At 46.4% G+C, this 27814-nt stretch overlaps 1 protein-coding gene across 4 annotated transcripts in view; it reads left to right on the top strand.

Moving 5' to 3' along the window:
* Positions 1-27814, top strand: part of auh (AU RNA binding protein/enoyl-CoA hydratase) — a 414205-nt gene that overhangs the window by 108642 nt on the left and 277749 nt on the right. For 3 of the 4 annotated variants that reach the window (XM_070881749.1, XM_070881730.1, XM_070881721.1), the window contains exon 4: positions 24330-24416. The exons of the other annotated variant lie outside the window; for it this stretch is intronic. In XM_070881749.1, coding sequence (XP_070737850.1) covers positions 24330-24416 — 87 coding nt within the window. The remainder of the gene's footprint in view (positions 1-24329; positions 24417-27814) is intronic. 4 annotated transcript variants of the gene reach the window in all.

Consider the following 27814-nt stretch of genomic DNA (forward strand, 5'->3'; position numbering starts at 1 on the left):
TATAAATGTTTATTCAGGTTGGATTTATTTGTATAATATTTGTAGAAGTATAAATAAGGATTTATTGTCGAATTTAATGAGTTCCCTCCCCCCCACCTCGTTCTGGACGCCTAATTTGTAACCTGCGCCTGATTTTTTAATGTGTAGAACAGGTTTTTTCAGTTCTACAAAAATCTTCACTGGCTCCATTCTACTTTAGTTTGGAGTACATTTTCACTGTGGAAACTTTCAAATCAGGCGTCAGTGGCCGGACACGCCCCCTTTTGAAGAAAAAATTCTGTTCTAAACTAGAACTGTTCTACCTGACTAGAACTGCAGAAAAAAAAATGTGGAGAATTGCGATTTCTAAAATAGTCCGTTCTCCACCAGTTGCTCCTAAAAATCAGGCGCGAATCATGTGGAAACTTGGGCCCTATGATTCTAGTGTCAACTTGTTGAGTCAATGAGCTTCAAGTTCTCTTTAAATCTACCATATTTTGTGTAGATATTTTTAGAGACCTAGCATACTATACCAATAAGTTTAAACATTTGTGTAAATATTTGTAAATATGGGTAATTCTTCAATTTATTTAGTGATGAAGCGTAGGTATTAAGTAGGTATTGATAAGTATATTATATAACTTTTTTTGCATTCAAAATATATACATCTGCTCTTTGTACAATAGGTATAGTACAATACTGATTTTCTTCTGACATCTACTGATAATTTTAATATTGAAAATCTTTTTCTGTACATGGTTAAAGTCCATCATTAAAGTATTCTCCAATTACCTGTTACAAATGATTGTAAATGATTTAATAGTGTTGTACCCTAATTATGCCATAAGAATGAGTTATTTTGTTTCCTGTGCTGTTAAAATAGTAACAAATGATCATGGTAAAACTGTACAAAAGGTTACTAGTTCCATGTTGGAGAACCCAAAATTCTTCTTATCATTTAAATCTGCAAGGATCTAACTATGAGCGGAGTGGTGCGTTACTAGACGTGGAGTCACTTAATGGATTGGATAAAGCAACATGTAACAGAATTCTGTGGAACTCAGCAGTATACTCCAACATATTAGGCAGTAGGTTGTAAAAATATATATTGTTACTTAAGAAATAGCCGTAGGGGAAGGAAGCACACTTGATGAGGTTGAAAATAACTACTAGTCCTAATCATATTGTGTCCAATTCTCTCTCTGAAAAGGAAATGATGTCAGATCAAAAGAACAGTGCTGCTAACGGGCTGAATTGTTCAACATCTATTGTTGCAATCATTCCAGTCTCTGCCACACTAATCCTGTTTTTATTCTTTATGGTGTGCTTTCTGCTCAAGTATTGTGGAACTGATGATGTCGTTTCCGGGAAAAACAAATTGTTCTCATATAATCTTGGTTTGAATGCAAAGGTTTGAGACAGCATTTGGGATGACAAAAATAACATTTTGAATACATCATGGTTCATCTACAAACTTTTCAAAGTAAAGTTGGCTGTAGTAGTGAAAAGAATGAATCAGTCCAAGCTCGGTGGTGCAGTGCATTAGTCACTGACTGGCACTTGGGTCCACTGCCAGTGAAAAATACTAAAATTGCTTATGTGATACTCGTTCTAGTTCAATCATAGCTAAGATCTAGAGTTACCGAGCCAAGATCATTTGGATCACTATGTATGTTTTAGTTCGCAATCCTAGATAGAGGCGGCTGGGCCTCCTATGCCTACTGGGCGACTCGACGCAACTGGACCTCCCGGCTGGACCTCCTGCAGCGACTCGATGCGACTGGACCTCCCCGCTGGGCCTGGCTATCGGGTCTCCACCCGCCCCCCTCCCCCCCCCTCCACTTCAGCGATGACTGGAGCTCTCCTTCCCCACTGATAATCTGGCCTCCTCTCCTCCTCCAACACGTGGTGAGTACCATGGCTGTGACCCCCCTGTCCTCCCACTCTGAACCCCAGTGGGCCACTGACCCAAATCCTGCCTCCAACCAGGCCTCGGACCACCTACCATCAAGAGCGCTACCCAGCGCCGAGCCTGCGGCCAACATCCAGCCGTAGGCAACGAGGCCTATATAGCAGTGCCTGGTCTCCAGTCGTCTTGGACCCCCTTGCCACTGGACCAAGACCTTGCTCAACTAAGCCCGTGTGCTTGCCGGTGTGCTACGACCACCCCACGTTAAAAGAACTCATGCACAGGCATCTTCCACTCCTCTAACATGAAATTCGGGACCTGGATCGTCAGGACTCTCCTCGACAACTCCAACAGCAACAGGCCGGGACGCCGCACCGCTATGGTTGCCAGGGAACTTAGACGCTTTGATATCAACATCGCTGCCCTAAGCGAGACCCGGGGTCAGGAGAAGGCCAGCTCAAGGAACAAGGTGGAGGTTACACCTTCTTCTGGAAAGGAAAACCAGAGGAAGAACACCGCCTCCACTGAGTCAGCTTCATCATCAAAAACGTGATGGTCGACCGCCTCAAAGACTCCCCCTGCAGGGCTAATGAATGCCTCATGACTCTTCGACTCACCCTATCCCCGAACCAGTGCGCCGCAGTCATCAGAGCGTATGCCCCAACACTCGATGCAACAGAAGAGGCCAAAGAAGGTTTTTACTCCAACCTCGCAAAATCCCTGTCCTGCGTCCCTGCGGATGACAAACTGATCCTCTTTGGTGACTTCAACGCCAGGGTCGGCAAGGACACAGACCTCTGGGGAGGCGTGATTGGCAGAGAGGGGGTAGGAAAAGCCAACTCCAGCGGTACCCTACTCCTGACAAAATGTCGAGGACATGAACTTGTCATCACCAACACCTTGTTCCGCCAGAGGGACAAATACAAGGCATCGTGGCAACACTCTCGCTCAAAACACTGGCACCTGCTCAACTATGTCATCGTTCGAGCCAGGGATCGCAAGGATGTGCGCATCACCTGTGCCATGACAGGAGCTGACGACTGCTGGACGGACCATCGACTAATCCGATCCATCATTGACATCAACATAGCCCCAAAGCGGAGGGGGCAGCAGAAACAGTGCTGCAAAAAAGTCCATGCCGGGGCATTAAGGACCCAGCTAAGAGAGCCTTATACAGTCAGCGCCTCACAGCTAACCTGGCGTGCCTTGATGACCCTGAGACGCAGAATGCCCACAGCGCTTGGTCTGCCCTTCAGGTGTCCATAACCAGTGCCTGCAAAGAGATGCTGAGGGGTACTGAGGGAATGATCAGCCATGATCTTATTGAATGGCGATGCAGGCTCGAAGGGCCGAATGGCCTACTCCTGCACCTATTTTCTATGTTTCTATGCTCGGTCACTCAACCAGGAAACACCAGAATTGGTTTGATGAGAATGATCAGGAGATTCACTATCTAATATATTGCAATCGCAGGGCATTTCTGAGCCTAAAACAACAACCCAACTCAGGAGCAGAAAGCAGCATTACAGACGGCTCAAGGCTGAGGTCCAACAAAAAACCCGGGACCTAAAGAACAGGTGGTGGATGGAGGAAGCACAGGAGATACAGCAGCTGGCTGTCAGCCATGATGTGCGAAGATTCTTCATCGCAGTCAGGACTACCTACGGTCCAAACACCCAAGGCCCCATCCTGGCCAAGAACGGGGAAACACTCATCAAGGACAATGAGGCACTAAGGTCCCGCTGGAAGGAGCACTTTGAAAATCTCCTCAATTGAGACACTGCCTTTGACTCAAGTGTCCTCGACTCCATTCCAGAGCATGCTACCTGCCACCACCTCAGTAAGACCCCAACACTGCACGAGGTAGGAAAAGCCATAAGACAGCTAAAAAACAACAAGGCTATGGGAGCGGATGAAATCCCTGCTGAGGCACTGAAGTATGGCGGAGACGCGCTGTTGGCACAAATACACGACCTCATCTCTCATCTGGAGGGAGGAGAGCATGCCGGGAGATCTTAGAGATGCAGTGATCATGACCATCTTTAAAAAAGGGGACAAGTCTGACTGCGGCACCTACAAAGGAATCTCCCTGCTTATCAGCCACTGGGAAAGTCGTCGCTAGAGTCCTCCTCAACCGTCTTCTCCCTGTGGCCGAGGAGCTGCTCCCAGAGTCGCATTGCGGATTTCGTCCCCTACGGGGCACAACGGACATGACTTTTGCAGCGCGACAGCTGCAGGAAAAATGCAGGAAACAGCGCCATGGCCATCTTCGATCTTACAAAGGCCTTTGACACTTTCAACCGCGAGGGTCTATGGAGCATCCTCCTCCATTTCAGATGCCCCCAAAAATACGCAATCATCCTCTGCCTGCTCCACGACGACATGCAGACCGTGATTCTTACCAACGGATCCATCACAGATCCAAACTGGACTGGGGTCAAGCAGGGCTGCGTCATTGCCCCCAACTCTCTTCTCAATCTTCCTCGCTGCCATGTTCCACCTCACAGTTGACAAGCTCCCCGCTGGAGTGGAACTAAACTACAGAACCAGTGGGAACCTGTTCAACCTTCGCTGTCTCCAGACCAGGTCCAAGACCACCCCACCCTCTGTTGTCGAGCTATAGTACGCGGACGACGCCTGCGTCTGCGCACAGACAGAGGCTGTACTCCAGGACGTAGTCGACGTATTTACTGAGAAATACGAAAGCATAGGCCTTACGCTAAACATCAATGACAAAGGTCCTTCACCAGCCTGCCCTCGCCGCACAGCACTGCCCCCCAGTCATCAAGATCCACGGCGCAGCCCTGGACAACGTGGACCACTTCCCTTATCTTGGGAGCCTCCTATCAACAAGAGCAGGCATTGGCGACGAGATCCAACACCGCCTCCAGTGTGCCAGGGCAGCCTTCGGCCGCCTGAGGAATAGAGTGTTTGAAGACCAGGCCTCAAAACCGTGACACCAAGCTCATGGCCTACAGGGCTGTAGTAATACCCGTCCTCCTGTATGGCTCAGAAACATAGACCATGTACAGTAGACATCTGAAGTCGCTGGAGAGATACCACCAACACTGTCTCCGCAAGATCCTACAAATCCCCTGGGAGGACAGACACACCAACGTTAGCGTCCTCGACCAGGCCAACATTCCCAGCATTGAAGCACTGACCACACTTGATCAGATCCGTTAAGCAGGCCATATAGTTCACATGCCAGACACGAGACTCCCAAAGCAAGCGCTCTACTCGGAACTCCATCACAGCAAACGAGCCAAAGGTGGGCAGAGAAAACGTTACAAGGACACCCTCAAAGCATCCCTGATAAAGTGCAACAGCTCCACTGACACCTGGGAGTCCCTGGCCAAAGACCGTCCGAAGTGGAAGAAGTGCATCTGGGAGGGTGCTGAGCACCTTGAGTCTCGTCGTCGAGAGCATGCAGAAATCTAGCGCAAGCTGCGGAAAGAGCATGTGGCAAACCAGTCCCACCCACCCCTTCCCTCAACGACTATCTGTCCCACCTGTGACAGAGACTATGGTTTTCAAATTGGACTGTACAGCTACCTAAGAACTTGTGTTAAGAGTGGAAGCAAGTCATAGAAACATAGAAAATAGGTACAGGAGTAGGCCATTCGGCCCTTCGAGCCTGCACCACCATTCAATATGATCATGGCTGAGCATTCACCTCAGTACCCCTTACCCGCTTTCTCTCCATACTCCTTGATCCCTTTAGCCGTAAGGGCCATATCTAATTCCCTCTTGAATATATCCAATGAACTGGCATCAACAACTCTCTGAGGCAGGGAATTCCACAGGTTAACAACTCTCTGAGTGAAGCAGTTTCTCCTCATCTCAGTCCTAAATGGCCTACCCCTTATCTTAAGACTGTGTCCCCTGGTTCTGGACTTCCCCAACATCGGGAACATTCTTCCCGCATCTAAACTGTCTCGTCCAGTCAGAATCTTATACGTTTCTATGAGATCCCCTCTCATCCTTCTAAACTCCGGTGTATAAAGGCCCAGTTGATCCAGTCTCTCCTCATATGTCAGTCCAGCCATCCCTGGAATCAGCCTGGTGAACCTTCGTTGCACTCCCTCAATAGCAAGAACGTCCTTCCTCAGATTAGGAGACCAAAACTGAACACAATATTCCAGGTGAGGCCTCACCAAGGCCCTGTCCAATTGCAGTAAGACTTCCCTGCTCCTATTCTCAAATCCCCTCGCTTTGAAGGCCAACATGCCATTTGCCTTCTTCACCGCCTGCTGTACCTGCATGCCAACTTTCAATGACTGATGAAGCATGACACCCAGGTCTCGTTGCACCTCCCCTTTTCCTAATCTGCCACCATTCAGATAATATTCTGCCTTCGTGTTTTTGCCACCAAAGTGGATAACCTCACATTTATCCACATTATATTGCATCTGCCATGCATTTGCCCATTCACCTAACCTGTCCAAATCACCCTGCAGCCTCTTAGCATTCTCCTCACAGCTCACACCGCTACCCAATTTAGTGTCATCTGCAAACTTGGAGATATTACACTCAATTCCTGCATCCAAATCATTAATGTATATTGTAAATAGCTGTGGTCCCAGCACTGAGCCCTGCGGCACTCCACGAGTCACTGCCTCCCATTCCGATAAGGAACCGTTTATCCCGACACTCTGCTTCCTGTCTGCCAACCAATTCTCAATCCACGCCAGAGCATTACTCCCAATACCATGTGCTTTGATTTTGCACACCAATCTCTTATGTGGGACCTTGTCAAAGGCCTTTTGAACGTCCAAATACACCACATCCACTGGTTCTTCCTTGTCCACTCTACTACCAAGCACGATTTCCCTTTCACAAATCCATGCTGACTTGGACTGATTCTGTCACTGTTTTCCAAATGTGCTGCTATTTCATCCTTAATAATTGATTCCAACATTTTCCCCACTACTGATGTCAGGCTAACCGGTCTATAATTACCCGTTTTCTCTCTCCCTCCTTTCTTAAAAAGTGGTGTTACATTAGCTACCCTCCAGTCCATAGGAACTGATCCAGAGTCGATAGACTGTTGGAAAATGATCACCAATGCATCCACTATTTCTAGGGCCACCTCCTTAAGTACTCTGGGATGCAGACAATCGGGCCCTGGGGATTTGCCGGCCTTCAATCCCATCAATTTCCCCATCACAATTTCCCGCCTAATAAGGATTTCCTTCAGTTCCTCCTTCTCACGAGACCCTCGGTTCCCTAGTACATCTGGAAGGTCATTCCTTCGTGAAGACAGAACCAAAGTATTTGTTCAATTAGTCTGCCATTTCTTTGTTCCCCATTATTAATTCACCGGAGTCCGATTGCAAGGGACCTATGTTTGTCTTCACTGATCTTTTTCTCTTCACATAGCTGTAGAAGCTTTTGCAGTCAGTTTTTATGTTCCCGGCAAGCTTCCTCTCGTACTCTATTTTCCCCTTCTTAATTAAACCTAGTCCTCCTCTGTTGAATTCTAAATTTCTCCCAGTCCTCAGGTTTGTTGCTTTTTCTCGCCAATTTATATGCCTCTTTCTTGGTTTTAACACTATCCTTAATTTCCCTTGTTAACCATGGTTGAGCCACCTTCCCTGTTTTATTTTTACTCCAGACAGGGATGTACAACTGTTGAAGTTCATCCATGTGATCTATAAATGTTTGCCATTGCCTATCCACCGTCAACCCTTTAAGTAACATGTGCCAGTCTATTCTAGCCAATTCACGCCACATGCCGTCGAAGTTAGCATTCCTTAAGTTTAGGACCCTAGTTTCTGAATTAACTGTGTCACTCTCCATCTTAATAAAGAATTCTATTATGGTCACTCTTCACCAAGGGGCCTCGCACAACAAGATTGCTAATTAGTCCCTTCTCATTACACATCACCCAGTCTAGGATGGCCAGCTTTCTAGTTGGTTCCTCGACATATTGGTCAAGAAAACCATCCCTAATACACTCCAGGAAATCCTCCTCTAACGCATTGCTACCCGTTTGGTTAGCCCAATCTATATGTAAATTAAAGTCTCCCATGATAAATGCTGTACCTTTATTGCACACATCCCTTATTTCTTGTTTGATGCTGTCCCCAACCTCACTACGACTGTTTGTTGGCCTGTACACAACTCCCACCTTTGGTATTCCGCAGCTCCACCCATACCGATTCCACATCATCCAAGCCAATGTCCTTCCTTACTATTGCATTAATTTCCTCTTTAACCAGCAACGCCACCCTGCCTCCTTTTCCTCTCTGTCTATCCTTCCTAAATGTTGAATACTCTTGGATGTTGAGTTCCCAGCCTTGATCACCCTGGAGCCATTCTCTGTGATGCCAATTACATCATATCCATTAACTGCTATCTGCGCAGTTAATTCGTCCACCTTATTCCGAATACTCCGCGCATTGAGGCACAGAGCCTTCAGGCTTGTCTTTTTAACACACCTTGCCCCTTTAGAATTTTGTTGTAATGTGGCCCTTTTTTTTTGCCTTGGGATTCCCTGCCCTCCACTTTTACTATTCTCCTTTCTATCTTTTCCCTCTGTCTCCCTTTTATTTCCATCTGCCTCCCTGCATAGGTTCCCGTCCCCCTGCCATATTAGTTTAACTCCTCCCCAACTGCACTAGCAAAAACTCCCCCTCGGATATTGGTTACGTTCCTGCCTTGGTGCAGACCGTCCGGTTTGTGCTGGTCCCACCTCCCCCAGGACCGGTTCCAATGCCCCAGGAATTTGAATCCCTCCCTTCTGCACCACTCCTCAAACGACGTATTCATCTGAGCTATCCTTCGATTCCTACTCTGACTAGCACGTGGCACTGGTAGCAATCCTGAGATTACTACTTTTGAGGTCCTACTTTTTAATTTAGCTCCTAGCTCCCTAAATTCGTCTTGTAGGACCTCATCCCGTTTTTTTTTTACCAATATCATTGGTACCTATGTGCACCACGACAACTGGCTGTTCACCCTCCCTTTTCAGAATGTCATGCACCCGCTCCGAGACATCCTTGACCCTTGCATCAGGGAGGCAACGTACCATCCTGGAGTCTCGGTCGCGGCCGCAGAAACGTCTATCTATTCCCCTTACAATTGAATCCCCTATCACTATTGCTCTCCCACTCTTTTTCCTGCCCTCCTGTGCAGTAGAGCCACCCACGGTGCCATGAACTTGGCTGCTGCTGCCCTCCCCTGATGAGTCATCCCCCTCAACAGTACTCAAAGCGGTGTATCTGTTTTGCAGGGGGATGACCGCAGGAGACCCTTGCACAACCTTCCTTGCACTGCTCGTGCTGTTGGTCACCCATTTTCTATCTGGCTGAGTACCCTTTACCTGCGGTGAGACCAACTAGCTAAACGTGCTATTCACATCATTCTCAGCATCGTGGATGCTCCAGAGTGAATCCACCCGCAGCTTCAGTGCCGCAATGCGGTCTGTCAGGATCTGCAGGTGGATACACTTCCCGCACACGTCGTCAGGGACACCGGAAGCGTCCCTGAGTTCCCACATAGTACAGGAGGAGCATAACACGTGTCCGAGCTCTCCTGCCATAACTTACCCTTAGAATAACTTAATTTGCAAACAACAATGCTAAAGGTTGCTTACTGATAAACAAACGAGAACGAAAAACTACTTACCAATCACCAGCCAATCACTTACCCCCTTGGCTGTGACATCACCTTTCGTTTTCTTTCAACTTCTTTTTTGCCTTCGCTCCCTGCTGCAGCTTTTATAGGCCTCGGATGCTCCCCGGACTCACGCCTCAGCGACCGCGAACTCCCGCTGCCTCTCGCGGCCTTCATAGGCCTCGGACGCTCCCCGGACTCACGCCTAAGCGACCACGAGCTCCCGCTGCCTCTCACGGCCTTTATAGGCCTCGAACGCTCCCTGGACTCACGCCTCAGCGATCACAAACTCCCGCTGCCTCTCGCAGCCTTTATAGGTCTCGGACGCTCCCCGGACTCACGCCTCAGCGATTCCGAGGGACTGCCAATGACGATGATAATGAGAGAGAGGCAAGAGAGCATTTTGATTGTGATTTTTGGTTATTGCAGCTTTAAAGTTTCTACAGCACCAATCTTGAACTTTCTATACATTTTAAATATATAAATCTATGTTTTATGATAACTGTCATTTATCGCACCTTACTTTCCAATTTTGTTGATTGAGTATTAATGATCCTAGATCTGTATTACAATGGCGGTAAATGCAAATATAAAAATGTACCAACAAGAACACAAGAAATAGGAGCAGAAGTAGGCTGTTTGACCTCTCGAGCCTGCTACACCATTTAATAAGATCATGGCCGATCTGATCATGATCCTTTTCAGAATGGCAGGCAGTGACTGGTGGGGTGCCGCAGGCCTCAGTGCTGGGACTCCAGCTATTTACAATATACATTAGTGATTTAGATGAAGGAATTGAGTGTAATATCTCCAAGTTTGCAGATGACACTAAACTAGATGGCGGTGTGAGCTGTGAGGAGGATGCTAAGAGGCTGCAGAGTGACTTGGACAGGTTAGGTGAGTGGGCAAATGCATGGCAGATGCAGTATAATGTGGATAAATGTGAGGTTATCCACTTTGGTGGCAAAAACACAAAGGCAGAATATTATCTGAATGGCGGTAGATTAGGAAAAGAAGAGGTGCAACGAGACCTAGGTGTCATGGTACATCAGTCATTGAAAGTTGGCATGCAGGTACAGCAGGCGGTGAAGACAGCAAATGGTATGTTGGCCTTCATAGCTAGGGGATTTGAGTATAAGAGCAGGGAGGTCTTACTGCAGTTGTACAGGGCATTGGTGAGTCCTCACCTGGAATATTATGTTCAGTTTTAGTCTCCTAATCTGAGGACGGATGTTCTTGCTATTGAGGGAAGGCAGGACTGACATATGCGGAGAGACTGGATCGACTGGGCTTGTATTCACTGGAGTTTAGAAGGATGAGAGGGGATCTCATAGAAACATATAAAATTCTGACAGGACTGGACAGGTTAGATGCAGGAAGGATGTTTCCGATGTTGGGGAAGTCCGGAACCAGGGGACACAGACTAAGGATAAGGGGTCAGCCATTTAGGACTGAGACGAGGAGAAACTCCTTCACTCAGAGAGTTGTTAACCTGTGGAATTCCCTGCCGCAGAGAGTTGTTGATGCCAGTTCGTTGGATATATTCAAGAGGGAGTTAGATATGGCCCTTACGGCTAAAGGGATCAAGGGGTATGGAGAGAAAGCAGGAAAGGGGTACTGATGTGAATGCTCAGCCATGATCTTATTGAATGATGGTGCAGGCTCGAAGGGCCGAATGGCCTACTCCTGCACCTATTTTCTGTTTCTATGGACTCAATTCCACTCCCTGCCCGCTCCCCATAACCCTTTGTATCCTTATCGCTCAAAAATACGTCTATTTCAGCCTTAAATATATTCAGTGACCCAGCCTCGACAGCTCGCTGGGCAGAGAATTCCACAGATTTACAATACTCCTGAGAGAAGAAATTCCTCCTCATCTCAGTTTTAAATGGGTGGCCCCTTATTTTGAGACTATGCCTCCTCGTTTTAGTTTCCCCTGTGTGGAAATATAGGGCCCAAGTTTCCACATGATTCGCGCCTGATTTTTAGGAGCAACTGGTGGAGAACGGACTATCTTAGAAATCGCAATTCTCCACATTTTTTTTTCTGCAGTTCTAGTCAGGTAGAACAGTTCTACTTTGGAACAAAATTTTTTCTTCAAAAGGGGGCGTGTCCGGCCACTGACACCTGATTTGAAAGTTTCCACAGTGAAAATGTACTCCAAACTAAAGTAGAATGGAGCAAGTGAAGATTTTTGTAGAACTGAAAAAACCTGTTCTACACATTAAAAAATCAGGCGCAGGTTACAAATTAGGTGTCCAGAACGAGGTGGGGGGGGGGGAAGGGAAGTCATTAAATTCTATAATAAATCTTTATTTATACTTATACAAATATTATACAAATAAATCTAACCTGAATAAACATTTATAAGCAAAGAAAAGATTAAATAAACCATCTTCCTACCTGTGTGAAAGTGCTTCAGGCAGGCCTTTCGGGACCGAAGGCTGAATGAGCCGGCCCGAGACTTCGGGCAGGGCCAGTCCCCAGCACCAGATTTACAGGTAGGTGGCGTTAGGTTGGGTTGGGTCGGGTCGGGGAGGGGAGGTTCGGTTCGGGTCGGGGTGGAGAGAGAGAGAGGGAGAGAGAGGGGGGGAGGGGGGGAGGGGGGGAGAGAGAGGGAGAGAGAGGGGGGCAGAGAGAGGGAGAGAGAGGGGGGGAAGAGAGAGGGGGGTGGAGAGAGAGAGAGAGGGAGGGGGCGGAGGGAGAGAGAGAGAGGGAGGGGGCGGAGGGGGAGAGAGAGAGAGGGAGGTCAGGTCGGATCCAGTCCGGGAGCGGGAGTCGGGTCGGGTCCAGTGGGGGGGGTGTCGGGTCGGGTCGGGTCAGGGGGCGGGAGCGCGGGTCCAGTCAGGGAGGCGGGGAGCGGGAACAGGAGCGCGGGTAAGGTCGGGTCGGGTCCAGTCGGGGGGGCGGGGAGCGGGAACAGGAGCACGGGTCGAGTCGGGTCAGTCGGGGGGGGGCGCGGGTGTCGGGTCTGGTCCGGAGGCAGGGGGGAGCGGGTGTCGGGTCTGGTCGGGGGGGGTGGGGGGGGGGAGCAGGAGCTGACCGTGGGAGGAGCCTTATTCACGCAGCCCCAGTGAGGCCATTGAGCCAGGGCTAGGGGCTACGTGCTTCGGGCCCCTCCCACACAGTTCGGCGCCTGGAGCTACTGCACTTGCGTGCCCACTGTAGCGCGCATGTGCAGAGGTCCCGGCACTGTTTTCAGCGCAGGGACCTGGCTCCGCCCCCCCCCCACAGCTCGTGCTGTGCCGCGGCGAGGGCCAGAGGACCTGCAAGTAGGTGGAGAATACCGAGGATTTTTTTAGGCGCACTTTGTGGCGCGAAAAACGGGTGTCCAGGTCGGGACTGCGCCGTTCTAGGCGCGTGTGGAAACTTGGGCCCATAATCTCTGCATCCAACTTGTCAAGCACTCTCATTATCTTGTATATTTCGATAAGATCACCTTTCATTCTTCTGAACTCCAGTGAGTATAGTCCCAACCTACTGAACCGATCTTTATAAGTTAACCCCCTCATCTCTGGAATCAACCTCTCTAAACAGCCTCCAATGCCAGTATATCTTTCTTTAAATACGGAGACCAAAACTGTACGCAGTATTCCAGGTGTGGCCTCACCAATACCTTGTACAGTTGTAGCAGGACTTATCTGCTTTTATACTCTATTCCCCCTTGCAATAAAGGCCAACATTCTATTTGCCTTCCTGATTACTTGTTGTACCTGCATAGTAACTTTTTGTGTTTCATGCACAAGGACCCCCAAGTCGCTCTGTACTGAAGCACTTTGCAATTTTCTCCATTTAAATTATAATTTGCTTCTCTATTTTTTCTGCCAAAGTGGATAACCTCACATTTTCTTACATTATACTCCATCTACCAAATCTTTGCCCACTCACTTAGCCTGCCTATATCCCTTTGCAGATTGTTTGTGTCCTCCTCACAATTTACTTTCCCATCCATCTTTGTATCATCAGCAAACTTGGCTACATTAATCCAAGTCATTAATATAGATTGTAAATAGTTAAGGCCCCAGCACCTGTGGCAACCCACCAATTACTGTTTGCCAACCGGAAAATGACTCATTTATCCCGACTCTCTGTTTTCTGTTAGTTAGCCAATCCTCAATCCATGCTAATATATTACCCCCAACCCCGTGAACTTTTATCTTGTGCAGTAACCTTTTATGTGGCACCTTATCAAATGCCTTCTGGAAATCCAAATAAACCACATCCACTGGTTCCCCCTTATCCACCCTGTTCGTTACATCCTCAAAGAACTCCAGCAAATTTGTCAAATATGATTTCTCTTTCATAAAACCATGCTGACTCTACTTGATTGAATTATGCTTTTCCAAATGTCCTGCTACTGCATCCTTAATAATGGACTCCAGCATTTTCCCAACGACTGATGTTAGGCTAACCGGTATCACCGATACCACGACAGGCAAGGCTGGCACATTTTTGGTCTGTCACAATCTTCTCCAGTTATTTACTCCGCTAGCTGCACTTGACCTCTTGCAGAGAATAATGGGGTCAGTGACATTTAATACATTTAACATACTGTACGAGACATTAGGGAGTGGGTTCAAAGACTGCAGTTTGATTGAGGTGTGCAAATAAGTTCACAAATAATGACAGCGGAGCTGAAATTGTTTTATGAACATTTAAACCTTGTGATTGGATTATCTTTAATCTCGGATTGAATGGTTTTAACTCTTTATAATTTTATTTAATATATGCTTTTAATATTGATTTCATCCTTAACATTGTACATTGGAAACAGTAGAGAAGTGCACACAATTGCTTTGAGCATATGTGTTGTTCAGTAGTGATTTGCATGAGATGTCTTGTATTCTGAATTTGAGACTAAACATCACACTAATATAAGTTAAATCGTTTATTTATTATAACTCAGACAAAAACAAAAAAAGCACATAGTTGGCTGTGTTTTCAAGGCTGTAATTCAGCTTTGAAGTTTTACTGATGCTCATAACCTCCTGAAGTTTCATTCTTGTGGTTTATGATTTCATCAGAGTTGCTCAAAATTCACTGCAAACCATCTATTATCTTACATAATTAGGATGAAGTAGCTAGCATTGTTAAGCTGATATGAATTTATAATATGCAGTTAACAAAATTAATTATTGTCTTATCACATGTTAATAACATAAGTACCCAAAAAATTGTTCAGTGACCTCTTTGCTTTACATGTTCAATGGAATTTCAGTGTGCTAAAAATATTAAATGTTACATTTTCACAACTAGCTCAAGATTGTTGCACAACAGATGTTATTAGGAGGAAAGACTTTTCATTGGAGCGAAAAGATTCAGAGATCTGATCGAGTTGTTCAAAATTATGAGGGGCTTTGAGAAGGTAAATTGAGGAAAAAGCAATTTCCACTAACCGTGAGTTGGTAACTACAGAGCATAACTTTAAGGTCATCTCTGAAAGAATGAAGAAGAGAGTTTAGCAGAACTGCTTTCATGAAGAGGGATTTTTGAATGCAGAGGATTGTTAGGACATGGAATACCCTATGAGAAATAGCAGTCGAAGCAGAATCCACACTAGCTTTTATAAGGGAAGTGGTTAAATATTTGAAAAAGGAAAAAATTAGGAGTATGGGCAGGGAAATGGGACTAAATTTCAGTTTAACCTCGGTAGTGGGGAAACTTTTAGAAATGATAATCAGGGACAAAGTTAACAGTTACTTGGACAAGAGTGGATTAATTAAGGAAAGCCAGCATGGATTTATTAAAGGCAAATGTGTTTAACTAACTTGATCGAGTTTTTTGATGAGGTAACAGAGAGGGTTGATGTGGGCAATGAGGTTGATGTGGTGTATATGGATTTCCAAAAGGCGTTTGACAAAGTGCCACATAATAGTCTTGCCAGCAAAGTTGAAGCCCATGGTATAAAAGGGACAGTGGCAGATGGATACCAAATTGGCTAAGTGACAGGAAACAGAGGGTAGTGATGAACAGTTGTTTTTTGAACTGGAGGAAGGTATACAGTGGTGTTCCCCAGGAATCGGTAGTAGGATCACTGCTTTTCTTAATATATCTTAATGACTTGGACTTGGGAGTACAGGGCACCATTTCAAAATTTGCAGATGACACAAAATTTAGAAGTATAATGAACAGTGAGGAGGATAGTGATCGACTTCAAGAGGACATAGACAGGCTGGTGGAATGGGCGGACACGTGGCAGATGAAATTTAATGCAGAAAAGTGTTACATTTTGGTAGGAAGAACGAGGAGAGTCAATATAAACTTAATGGTACAATCCTAAAGGGGGTGCATGAACAGGGAAACTTGGGGGTATATGTGCACAAATATGAAGGTGCAGGGCAGGTTGAGAAAGCTGTTAAAAAAATATACGGGATCCTGGGCTGTATAAATAGAGGCTTGGAGAAGTAAGGAAGTTATGATGAACCTTTATAAAACCTTTATAAAACCGTGGTTCAGCCTCAACTGCACTATTGTGTCCAATTCTGCGTGCCGTACCTTAGGAAGGATGTGAAGGCCTCAGAGAGGTTGCAGAAAATATTTGCAAGAATGATTCCAAGGATGAGGGACTTCAGTTACGTGGATGGACTACAGAAGATTTGGTTCTCCTTAAAGCAGAGAAGGTTGATTAGAGATTTGATAGAGGTATTCAAAATCATAAGGGGCCTAGACAGAGTAGATAAAGAGAAACTGTTCCCATTGTTGGAAGGGTCGAGAACCAGAGGACACAGATTTAAGGTGATTGGCAGAAGTATCTGAAGGAAAAAATTTTTGCTGGCAACGGGATAAGGGCTGGGAGTGGGACCAGCTGAAGTGCTCTTGCAGAGAGCCAACACGAGCTCTAATGGTTTCCTTCTGTGCTTTAAATTTATGCATTTCTAGGATAGTAGGACCCGAGTTTTTTTAAATTCGTTCGAGGATGTGGGTGTCACTGGCAAGATCAGCATTTATTGTCCATCCCTAATTGCCCTTGAGAAGTCAGTGGTGAGCCGCCTTCTTGAATCGCTGCAGTCCTTGTGGTGAAGGTACCTCCACAGTGTTGTTAGAGAGGGTGTTCCAGGATTTTGATCCAGCGACGATGAAGGAACGGTGATGTATTTCCAAGTCAGGATGATTCTAGCCTGTGATTTCAATCACCTTGGGCCTGAATTTGTGGTCGGCGGCATAGCTAAGGAGTGCATGGCCAACATCACAAGGAAATCGTACCTCGTGCGATCTTCCCTCATGAACTTCCTTTCATACGTTGTAGAGTTCCGTGCAACATACTCCGCCACGGAGCCCAGGAGCGCACTGTTGTGCATATGTGAACCTGTTACTTTTACTTCCTGACTCTTAGCCAATTGCCAATCCAATATTAGCGTAGTGAAATTCTGGGTAAATTCAATGGAATAGCGGGGACATTTCTTTGTCTCTCCTTTATACAGATATACGAGACTCCGAAAACAATTATTTTGTTCTCTTATAACAACAAATGTTTATTACAAATCTCCTTTTAAAACGAAGTGGCAACTTTTGCTATTACAAACTTTTCATTATAACAATCAGTGCAGACCACTCAGCATAATAAACTCTGAAGCCAATCGCGGTGAAATCAAACTTTCAGCGCCGGGTTAGGGCTAGCGTGCGCAACTTTCTCCAAATGAAAGTTCACGGCGGTCATTAGCGCTAACTCTGGCGTTGCACGACAGAATTTGTGCGGCGGAGCCGAAAGTTCCGATGGAAAAAAAAATTGGCCGTTCTGCGCAGGCGCAAATTTTTTTTTGCCGCGCTTCTAGTCTGCTGACCGATTGCAGACGCTAATGCAGGGCACATGCACTGTATACTCGGGGCTGAATCAGCCATTTTATTATTCAATTTTCATGATGATGGAGGAGGAGGATACCAGGCAGCGTGCACGAAGATTCACACAGGAAGATAACAAAGCTCTTGTGGGGGCTATGGAAAGGAGATGGCAGAAACTCCACAGGAGGGATGGATCCAGATCCCTGCCAGCAATTTTTAACAAGATCTAAAGGGAGATCGCTGAGGAGGTCTCTGCCTCAGATGCAGTAATAAGGACTGCAACACAGTGCCGGAAAAAGTTTAATGATCTTTCGAGGGTCATTAGAGTGAGTACAATTTTTATTCATGCATTCTTTGATTACTTAAATTATGAATCTCACACACTATTTGCTCTGATACTGTTGCTGCCCTTGAGCACTCTCTGGATTTCCTCCTAAGATGTATGACACATAGGTAAATTTAGTGTGGCACCCTATTTGACATGAATGGTCTTTACACGTTATTAAGATTGCTTTGTAAGATCTGATAAGATGTTTCCAAACTTCGATGTCCTCCTGATGAAACCCGTGCAACTTCCAAGGCCATTAAACAGAGAATTCTTTTGCATTCAGACAGTTTGGTATAAGTGCATTGGTTGCTATCTGTGCCACAAGAGCAGATGGACCTTCTGGTAACCATTCCCATTTTCATCTTTGCAGGGAAACCAGTCTCACAACCACCGGGAACAGCTGCGGACAGGCCGTGGTCCACCTTAGGCCCTACCACTTACAGACCTGGAAGAGCAAGTGGCAGGTCTCATCGGGATCGCGGGTCGGGCAACTGCCACTGGTGGCTCTGACCCCAGCTTGCGTCCTGAGGGTAAGTTCTGCACACTCCCTGGGCTGGATAAGGGCAATGTGATGTAGTGTCTGTGGAATAGGGTTGGGGCAATGTGATGTAGTGTCTCTGGACTGGATATAATGGATTCGCGGCAATCCTTCAAATGAGCATGTGCTATGTGACCTTGCTCATGTCACCCTGCCCCCTCCCCTGCTGCTAACCACTCATCTGTTGCTTCCTACTTCCAGATGACCAGTCAGAGGCGCTGAATCCTTGGGATCAACCCTCACGTCAGCCCAACATGTGGAGGAGGAGGAATTTGACTAAGAGGAGTTGTCGGAGACCGATCAGCTAACTCCGGGGGGGTCTGCAGATGCAGTTTACACCTCTTTTAACACTGGTAAATGCGTCGTCTGAGAATGATCAAACATTCCCGGGCTTTGAGATCTCTGAGGCTCCTGGGACTAGTAGTATGCAGCAACGCAGTTCTAGTATCCCGTATGCCGTATCTCCGGAGGGTGAGTCGGCAAAGCGGTCTGCTGACAGACAGGTAGACGCACAACTGGACATGATGGCACTGTTCAGGAAGAGCATCAGGCTCACCCATCAGCTCCTTGAAGTCCTGGGTAGGATTCCCGCCACCAGCCACACTGGAGTCCCGGAAAGTGTTGAGAGCAGCCTTTCCGAGTTCCCCAGTGGGACACCCAGACACACCCCCACACCATTTGTGACTGGCAACACCGATAATGCCAGGCCATCCATGTTACCAGCTGGTCCAGTGTATCCCCACGAGGCGTCTACAATGTTTCTCCTCCCAACACAGCAGCCCTCTGACAATGTTGCTGCATGCTATTGTGGCACCACTTTGGAGCGAGGGACGGGGACAACGGTAAGGGGGGGAGAAGCCGGTGTTAAAAGACCGTGAGGCAGGGGTGTTTGTTATTATCATGTTGTTTTGTTGCCGTATAATTACAGTTGGATCACAATTTATGTTATTTTATCAAAGTTTCAACGTTTTCAAATTATGTTCACAAAATTATAAAATTTTACAGTGTTTGATAAATTCTTTTGTCCACCTTAACCATTCCTGTGTCTCATTTGCAGAACAAGAGGGGGAATAGTCAACGTGGTGGGATAGAGTGGCCAGGCAACAGTGAAGCGTGCCATTCACTTTTCAAGCAAAGCGTTCAATTATGAGCTGCTGACGTAAGGCTTTTACAGCGGCGAAATTTCCACAATTTCTCCCCTGTGATTGTGGTGATGGTGGTGGTGGTGCCATGAGTTCCTCGCCAGGCTCCTCTTCCTCGTACTCGACCTCGTCATCCTCGTCCTCGTCCTCCTCCTCTTCCCCCTCTTCCCCTCTCCCCCGAGGTTTTCCTGCAATCCCCATTGGCAAATCCTGTCCCTTCATGATGGCTAAGTTGTGTAGCATGCAGCACACCACAATGAACTCCGAGACTGCTGAGCGGAGTATTGTAGGCAGCCTCCAGAGTGGTCCAGGCATCGGAAGTGCTGCTTGAGCACTCCAATTGTCTGTTCGACAGTGTTGCAAGTGGCTGCATGGCTCTCATTATAGTGTTGCTGGGCTTCTGTCTGCGGGTTCCGGAGGGATGTCACGAGCCAGGTGGTGAGGCCGTAACCTTTGTCCCCGAGCATCCAGCTCTGGCCTTGTGGTCAAAGCTGGAACAGGCCTGAGACAGTGCTCTCATGCAAAATGAAAGCATCATGAATGCTCCCTGAATATTGGGCATTGACTGCCATGATGCACTGAGTATGGTTGCAGACGATCTGTACATTCATGGAGTGGAATCCCCTTCGGTTTTGGTAAACCTCTGGATTGTATAAAGGTGCTCGCAGGACGACGTGCATACAGTCAGTGGCATCCTGAACCTTGGGGAAGCTAGCAAATCGTCCAAAATCTACAGCCCTCTCATTTTGGACCTCCTTGGTCATTGGGAAGGTTATGAAGTCCATCCTGCATGCTTACATTGCAGTAGTCACCTGGCGAATGCTGCAATGTGTAATGTGCTGCGAGATAGAGCATATGTCCCCCGCTGATGCCTGAAAGGAGCTAGAGGCATAGAAGGCAAATGCCGCAGTCACCTTCACCTCGATGGGCAGTGCAGTCCTAATGCCGCTGGTAGGCTGTAGGTCTGCCTTTATGAGCTGACATATATCTGTCAGCACTTCCTTTCTGAAGCACAGCCTTCCTAATGCAATGTGCCTCGTAGAGAGCTGCAGGTATGAGCGCTGTTCCCTGTAAAGTCATTGGGGGTAAGACCTCCTCCCCATATGTCTGTGACCTCTTCGATTACACTCAAAATGATCATCAATACGCCTTCTTCCAGCTCGATACTGTATAAATACATACTGGCTGACATAGTATAGCCGCCATCTCTTACAATGTCCTTTTAAAACAAACTATAAACTCACATGAAACTTCAGTATGAAAACCGTAGCCGCCTTCTCCCAATCCTTTTATGTACTCAACTTATGCTCCATTTTCAAAATGACGGCGTTAGCGTCGGGTGCGCCCTGGGCCCAACCTGGATGCGACAGCTTTTTGCTGGCGGGTTCTCGAGTAGACGCTATATCGGGTGATATGACCGAAAGTTCTGCCTGGGGTGCTAGCGCAGTTTTGTACGCGAATTGACGTCATCCAAATGATGAAAACATCGGGTGGGCACTAAGTTTAAGCGTCGTCACAAAACCACTGACGAAAGTTCGGCCTAGGTGCAAAATGTTGTGTGCCTCGTTTCGTGCCAAAAAATACGTTTTTGCGCTGCACCCAGGCGCTAAACAGGGCACAAATTAGCCGAAAATCCTTAGTGCGTTTCCAAATGTCCCGCTACTGCTTCTTTAATAATGAACTCCAGCATTTTCCCAATGACAGATGTTAGACTAACTGGTCTATAGTTTCCTGCCTTTTGTCTGCCTCATTTTTTAAATAGGGGCGTTACATTTGTGGTTTTCCAATCTGCTGGGACTTCCCCAGAATCCAGGGAATATTGGTAGATTACAACTAATGCATCCACTATCTCTGCAGCCACTTCCTTTAAAACCCTAGGATGTAAGCCATCAGGTCCAGTGGACTTGTCCGCCTTTAGTCCCATTATTTTACCAAGTACTACTTCATTAGTGATAGTGATTGTATTAAGTGCTTCCCTCTCTATAGCCCCTTGATTATCCACTATTGGGATGTTTTTAGTGTCTTCTACTGAGAGAGATGAGGTCATGCATTCATGCTAATAGTGCCTCTCCGCCATACTTTAGTGCTCAGTGGGGATTCCATCTGCTCTTGATGCCTTGTTGTTCTTGAGCTGACAGATAACATTTTCTACCTCGTGCAGGGCTGGGGTTTTGCTGAGATGGTAGCGAGTAGCATGCTGTGGGATGGAGTCGAATATACACGTGTCAAAGGCAGAGTCTCGATTAAGGAAATCTTCGAAATACTCCTTCCAACGGACCCTGATTGCCTTGGTGTCCTTGATGAGTGTCTCCCCGTTCTTAGCCAGCTGCTGAATCTCCTGTGCTTTCTCCACCCACCATTTATTCTTTAGGTCTCGTGTTTTTTGTTGGACCTCGGCCTTCAGCCATCTGTAGTGCTGCTTTGCTGCTCCCGAGTTGGGTTGTTGCTTTAGGTTCAGAAATGTACTGCGCTTGCTGCTTATTATCTCCTGGATCTCCTAGTCATTCTCGTCAAACCAGTCCTGGTGTTTCCTGGTTGAGTGACCGAGCGTCTCTTCGCAGGCAGTGGTTATGGAGGCCTGGAGGGCAAACCAAACGCTGTGGGCACTCTGCGTCTGGTCATTGAGGGTCTCCAGGTTGGCAGTGAGGCGCTGGCTGTATAGGGCTCTTTTAGTTGGGTCTTTGAGTGCCCCGGCGTTGATTATTCTGTGGCATTGCTTCTGTTGCTGTCATCGTTTTGGGGCTATATTATATACCCCTTAAATACATCTATGCTCTTCGCCTCAGCCACTCCATCTGATAGCGAATTCCACATTCTCACCACTCTCTGAGCAAAGAAGTTTCTCCTGAATTCCTTATTGGATTTATTAGTTACTATCTTATATTTATGACCCCTAGTTATGGACACCCCCACATTATTGGAGTTTAGAAGAATGAGAGGTGATCTTATTGAAGCGTATAAGATTCTGAGGGGGCTTGACAGGGTAGGTGCAAAGAGGATGTTTCCTCTCGTGGGGGAATCTAGAACTAGGTAGCATAGTCTCAGAATAGGGGTCACCCATTTAAAATGGAAATGAGGAGGAATTACTTCTCTGAGGGTAGTGAGTCTTTGGAATTCTCTACCCTAGAGAGCTGTTGAGGCTGGGTCATTGAATATATCTCAGGTGGAGATAGAGGGATATTTGAGAGAGAAGGGAGTGAAGGGTTATGGGGAGAGGGCAGGGAAGTGGAGTGGAGGTCGAGATCAGATCAGCTCGGATCTTATTGAATGGCGAAGCAGGCTCGAGGGGCCAGAGGGTCTACTACTGCTCCTATTTCTTATTTTATTTATGGAATCTACAACTCATCTCGGGATTGAACATGATGCTGAGGTTCAGATACTTTGGTTCAAATTGAGACAGTGGCCAGGGTGAGGGATTGATTCATTAACAAGGGAGCAGAGTTTATGATGGGGACTGAAGACACTACCTTTGTATGAGAAAAAATGAGTGCTTTTAGTCTTTGAAGGAGCACTTTGTTGAACAATGCAACAAAAAGTGACTTTTGGAGTCAAATGTGCTGTGTTCTACTAATCCATAAATGCCATAAAATATTTAGATGACATCGACGAAGACTTGCTTCCACTCTTAAAATGAGTCCTAAGGTGGATGAACAGTCCAATACGAGAGCCACAGTCCCTATCACAGGTGGGACAGATAGTCGTTGAGGGAAAGGGTGGGTGGGACAGGTTTGCCACACACTCTTTCCACAGCCCGCGCTTGATTTCTGCATGCTCTCGGCAAAGAGTCTCAAGGTGCTCAGCGCCCTCCCGGATGTACTTCCTCCACTTAGGGCGATCTTTGGCCAGGTACTCCCAGGTGTCAGTGGGGATGTTGCACTTTATCAGGTAGGCTTTGAGGGTGTCCTTGTAACGTTTCTTCTGCCCACCTTTGGCTTGTTTGCCGTGAAGGAGTTTTGAGTAGAGCCCTTGCTTTGGGAGTCTTGTGTCTGGCATGCGAACAATGTGCCCTACCCAGTGGAGCAGATCAAGTGTGGTCAGTGTTTCAATCCTGGAGATGTTGGCCTGGTCAAGGACACTAATGTTGGTGTGTCTGTCCTCCCAGGGGATTTGTAGGATCTTGCGGAGACATCTTTGGTAGTATTTCTCCAGCGACTTGAGGTATCTACTGTACATGATCCATGTCTCTGAGCCATACAGGAGGGCGGGTATTACTACAGCCCTGTAAACCATGAACTTGGTGGTAGGTTTGAGGGCCTGGTCTTCAAACACTCTCTTCCTCAGGCGGCCAAAGGCTGCACTGACGCACTGGAGGACATACACTATGGGAAAATAGGTGAACTGCAAGTAAATATTTCAGCTTTTGCTGTTAATTAGAATATCTTAAATACATTTGGAAATCAACACCTTGTTTTACTTTTCGTGGCAGTAGCTCTCTTGTGGGACAGTTTAAAGTAGTTATGCTATTTACCATTTCCTTGCTCCATTCTTCCAGTGGGTCCATAAAATGTTATGTTTTTAGTTGTAGACTCTGGGTGGGATTTTCTCCTCCTTTGCTTCCCACCCCACAGTTTTCCACCATTCAATTTAATGGATGGCAATTTGCAGGCTGGGGAACTTAGAAGTATAACATATTGGTTGTTACTGATGTATGCATTGTTATGTTTTACAGGTACAACCTGCGAAATCCGGAAACCTCGGGATCGAGGTCATTGCGGTTTTTGGGTTTATCCGGATTTTGGAATAGAAATCCGACGTCCAGAATCTGGAAATCCCTGGGCCGAGTTTCGGGTTTTTCCGGATTTTGGAGACGAACTCCGATGTCTCGAATCCAGAAATCCCTGGGCTGAGTTTCGGGTATTTCCGGATTTCGGAGACCGGGACAGCGGCTGTGGGTGATTCAAATCCCAGATTTACAGTGAGCCCGTTGTGATATCTTAGTTTTGCAATCATTTTTTTGTGGTCATTTTGTGAAACTTAAGCCCTGCTGTTCAAATTAAGAATACAGTCTGTATTGATGAGATTCATTTTTTGCAGGTGCTGACCTGAAGGAAAGAGCAAAAATGCAGCCGAGTGAAGTTGGTCCTTTTGTTTCAAAAGCAAGAAGGTTAATTAATGAGCTAGGTAAGTAGTGATCTAAGATGAATAATTTAACTATGCTGCAGTGAACATCAAATATTTGGAAGTATGCTTTGCTTATGGTTGAACTTTTACTGATAATTTAAGGTAGCTGGCTAAAAGCAGTGGCCAGCTTTTTTCAAAATGTTTATACACTGTATATTGCTGTTGCTTTTGTTTACTTCGACATTTAGTACATTGTATTCAGTTGCTAAAACAAATGCAGTCAACCTGAAATAACTCTCAAGTTGAATTAAGGATAAGAAAGAAGTTGCTTTATTTTGTATTGAGAATAATGAGTTTGGAATGAGTTCCAACTTTTTTTGGTTTAAAAATTGTACATATGAGGAAAGCAAAAACTGGTTATAAAGAAGTGTTTAGAGAGGAAGGCATTACAAAATTGTGTGTAGAATTGGGTAAAATATGGGTACGGCAGTGTAGTGGTTATGTTATTGGATTAGTAACTTCCACTTGCCTAGAAGACTGCATCTCCAACAAAACTCAAGAACTTTGACACCATCCAGGGCAGTTGATTGGCACTCCATCCCCCACCTTAAATATTCACTATCTCCACCACTGGCGCAATGTGGTTACAATGTGTACCATCTACAAGATGCACTGCAGCAACTCGCCAAGGCTTCTTCAACAGCATCTCCCAAACCTACGACTCTACCACCTAGAAGGACAAGGGCAGCAGGCACATGGGAACACCACCACACTATCCTGACTTGGAAATATATTGTCGTTCCTTCATCGTTGCTGGGTCAAAATCCTGGAACTCCCTACCTAACAGCATTGTGGGAGTACCTTCACTACACAGACTGCAGTGGTTCAAGGTGGCGGCTTGTCAAGGGCAACTAGGATGGGCAATAACGACCAATGACAACCATATTCCGTGAATGAATAAATAAAAAAGTACAGAGGCCTGGACTAATAATTCGGAGACATGAGTTCAAATACCACCATGGCAGTTTGTGAATTTGAATTCTGTTGATAAAAGAAGAAAACAAAAACAATTAAAGAAATCTGGAATAAAAAAAACTAGTATGAGTAATGCTGATCATGAAACTATCGAATTGTTGTAAAAACCGATCTGGTTCACTGATCTTTTAGGGTAGGAAACCTGCCGTCGTTACCTGGTCTAGCCTATATGTGACTCCAGACCCACTATAAGGTTGATTCTTAACTGCCCTCTGAAATGGCCTAGCAAGCCACTCAGTTGTATGAAACCGCTGCAAAGAAGTAGGGCCTTGGTGAGATTACACCTGAAGTACTGTGTTTAGTTTTGATCTCCTTATCTAAGGAAGGATATTCTTGCCTTTAGAGGGTGTGCAATAAAAGTTCACTGGACTGTTTCCCGAGAGTAGACTAGACCTATATTCTCTAGAGTTTAGGTGATGCCATTGAATCATATAAAAATTCTTAACGGGCTTGACAGGGTAGACGCTGTGAGGACGTTTCCCCTGGCTAGGGAGTCTAGAACTAAGGGTCACCGTCTCAGAATAAGGGGCTGGCCATTTAGGACTGAGATGAGGAGAAATTTCTTCACTCAAAGGGTTGTGGATCTTTGAAATTCTCTATCCCAGAGGGTTGTGGATGTTCAATCATTGAGTATATTCAAGACAGAGATCGATAGATTTTTGGATACTAAGGGAATCAAGGGATATGGGGATAGGGCGATAAAGTGGAGTTGAGGTAGAAGATCAGCTATGATCTTATTCAATGGCGGAGCAGGCTCGAAGGGCCAAATGGCCTACTCCTATTTCTAATGTTATGTTCTAAATGTAATGAGAATAAAACCGAATGGACCACTCCACGTTGACCTAGGCATTGGATTCGGACATGACAAAGGCGCATCCAGCTCAGTCAACCATGTGAAATCCTCCTCACTAACATCTAAGGACTGGTGCCAAAGTTGGGAGAGCTGTCCCGCAGACTAGTCAAGCAGCAGCCTGACATAGGTACAATTCTGCGAGAATGACTATCAGCCAAAGTCTCAGATTCCTCATCATCATTTCTGTATATGTCCTGTTCCACTGGTGTGACATACCCACCAGATGTAGCAGCGCAGTGGTATACAGTCGGGAGGGAATGACCCTTCGAGTCCTCAACATTGACTCTGGACCCCATGAGGTTTCATGGAATCAGGTGAAGCATGGGCAAGGAAATCTGCTGATGAACCCCTACTGCCCTCCAGAAGAAGCATTGCGGGTAGCAAGGGCACAGAATGTACTCTGGGTGAAGGAACTTCATTGTCCATCACAAAGTGTGGCTTGGTAGCACCACTGCAGACCAAGCTGGCCGAGTCCTGAAAGACATAGCTGTCAGACTGGGTTGCGGCAGGTGGTGAGAGAATCAACACGAGGGAAAAACCTACTTGACCGTGTCCTCACCAAGCTACCTATCACAGATGTATCTGTCCATGATCGTATTGGTAAGAGTCAGCCTCACACAGTCCTTGTGGAGATTAAGTCCCATCTTCATACTGAGGCAACCATCCATCGTGTTATGAGACACTACCATTGTGCTAAATGGGATTGATTCACACCAGATGTAGCAGCTCAAAACTGGGCATCCATGAGCTGCTATGCTATCAGCAGCACCACAATCTGTAACCGCATGGCCCAGCACATCCTTCACTCTACCATTACCATCAAGCCAGGTGACCAACTATGGTTCATTGAGGAATATAGAAGAGCATGCCAAGAACAGCACCAATCATACCTGAAAATGAGGTGCCAACCTGGTGAAGCTACAACGCAGGACTAAATGCATGCTAAATAGAGGAAGCAGCATGCTATAGACTGAGCTAAGTAATCTCACAACTAATGGATTAGATCAAAGCTCTGCAGTCCTGCCATATCCAGTCGTGAATGGGTGATGAACAATTAAACAACTGGCGGGAGGAGTAGGATCCATGAGCATCCCCATCCTCAATGATGGCGGAGCCCAGCATTCAAAGTTGAAGTATTTGCAATCATTTTTAGCCAGGAATGCGGAGTGGATGATCCATTTCGGCCTCCTCCCGAGGTTCCCACCATGATAGATGCCAGTCTTCAGCCAATTAATTTCTCTCCACGTGATATCAAGAAACGGCTGACTGCATTGAATACTGCAAAGGCTATGGGCCCCGACAACATCCTGGCTGTAGTGCTGAAGAGCTTTTTTATGTATGTGAACCTCACCTGTGTGTAAGACTTGCCACCAGAGGGCACACCTGTGGGAGACCTATGGGACACCTATGTGTACCCTGGTGCAAGCAGGTATAAAAGGCAGGCCACCACGTTGCTGCCTCACTTTGGAGTTATATTAAACATTTAGAGACCGCATGGATGAATTACAACAATTATACATTCCTGTCTGGCGTAAAAATAAAAAAGGGAAGGTGGCTCAACCGTGGCTAT

This window comes from Pristiophorus japonicus, chromosome 1 (genome assembly GCF_044704955.1).
Source record: "Pristiophorus japonicus isolate sPriJap1 chromosome 1, sPriJap1.hap1, whole genome shotgun sequence".
Lineage (NCBI taxonomy): Eukaryota > Metazoa > Chordata > Chondrichthyes > Pristiophoridae > Pristiophorus > Pristiophorus japonicus.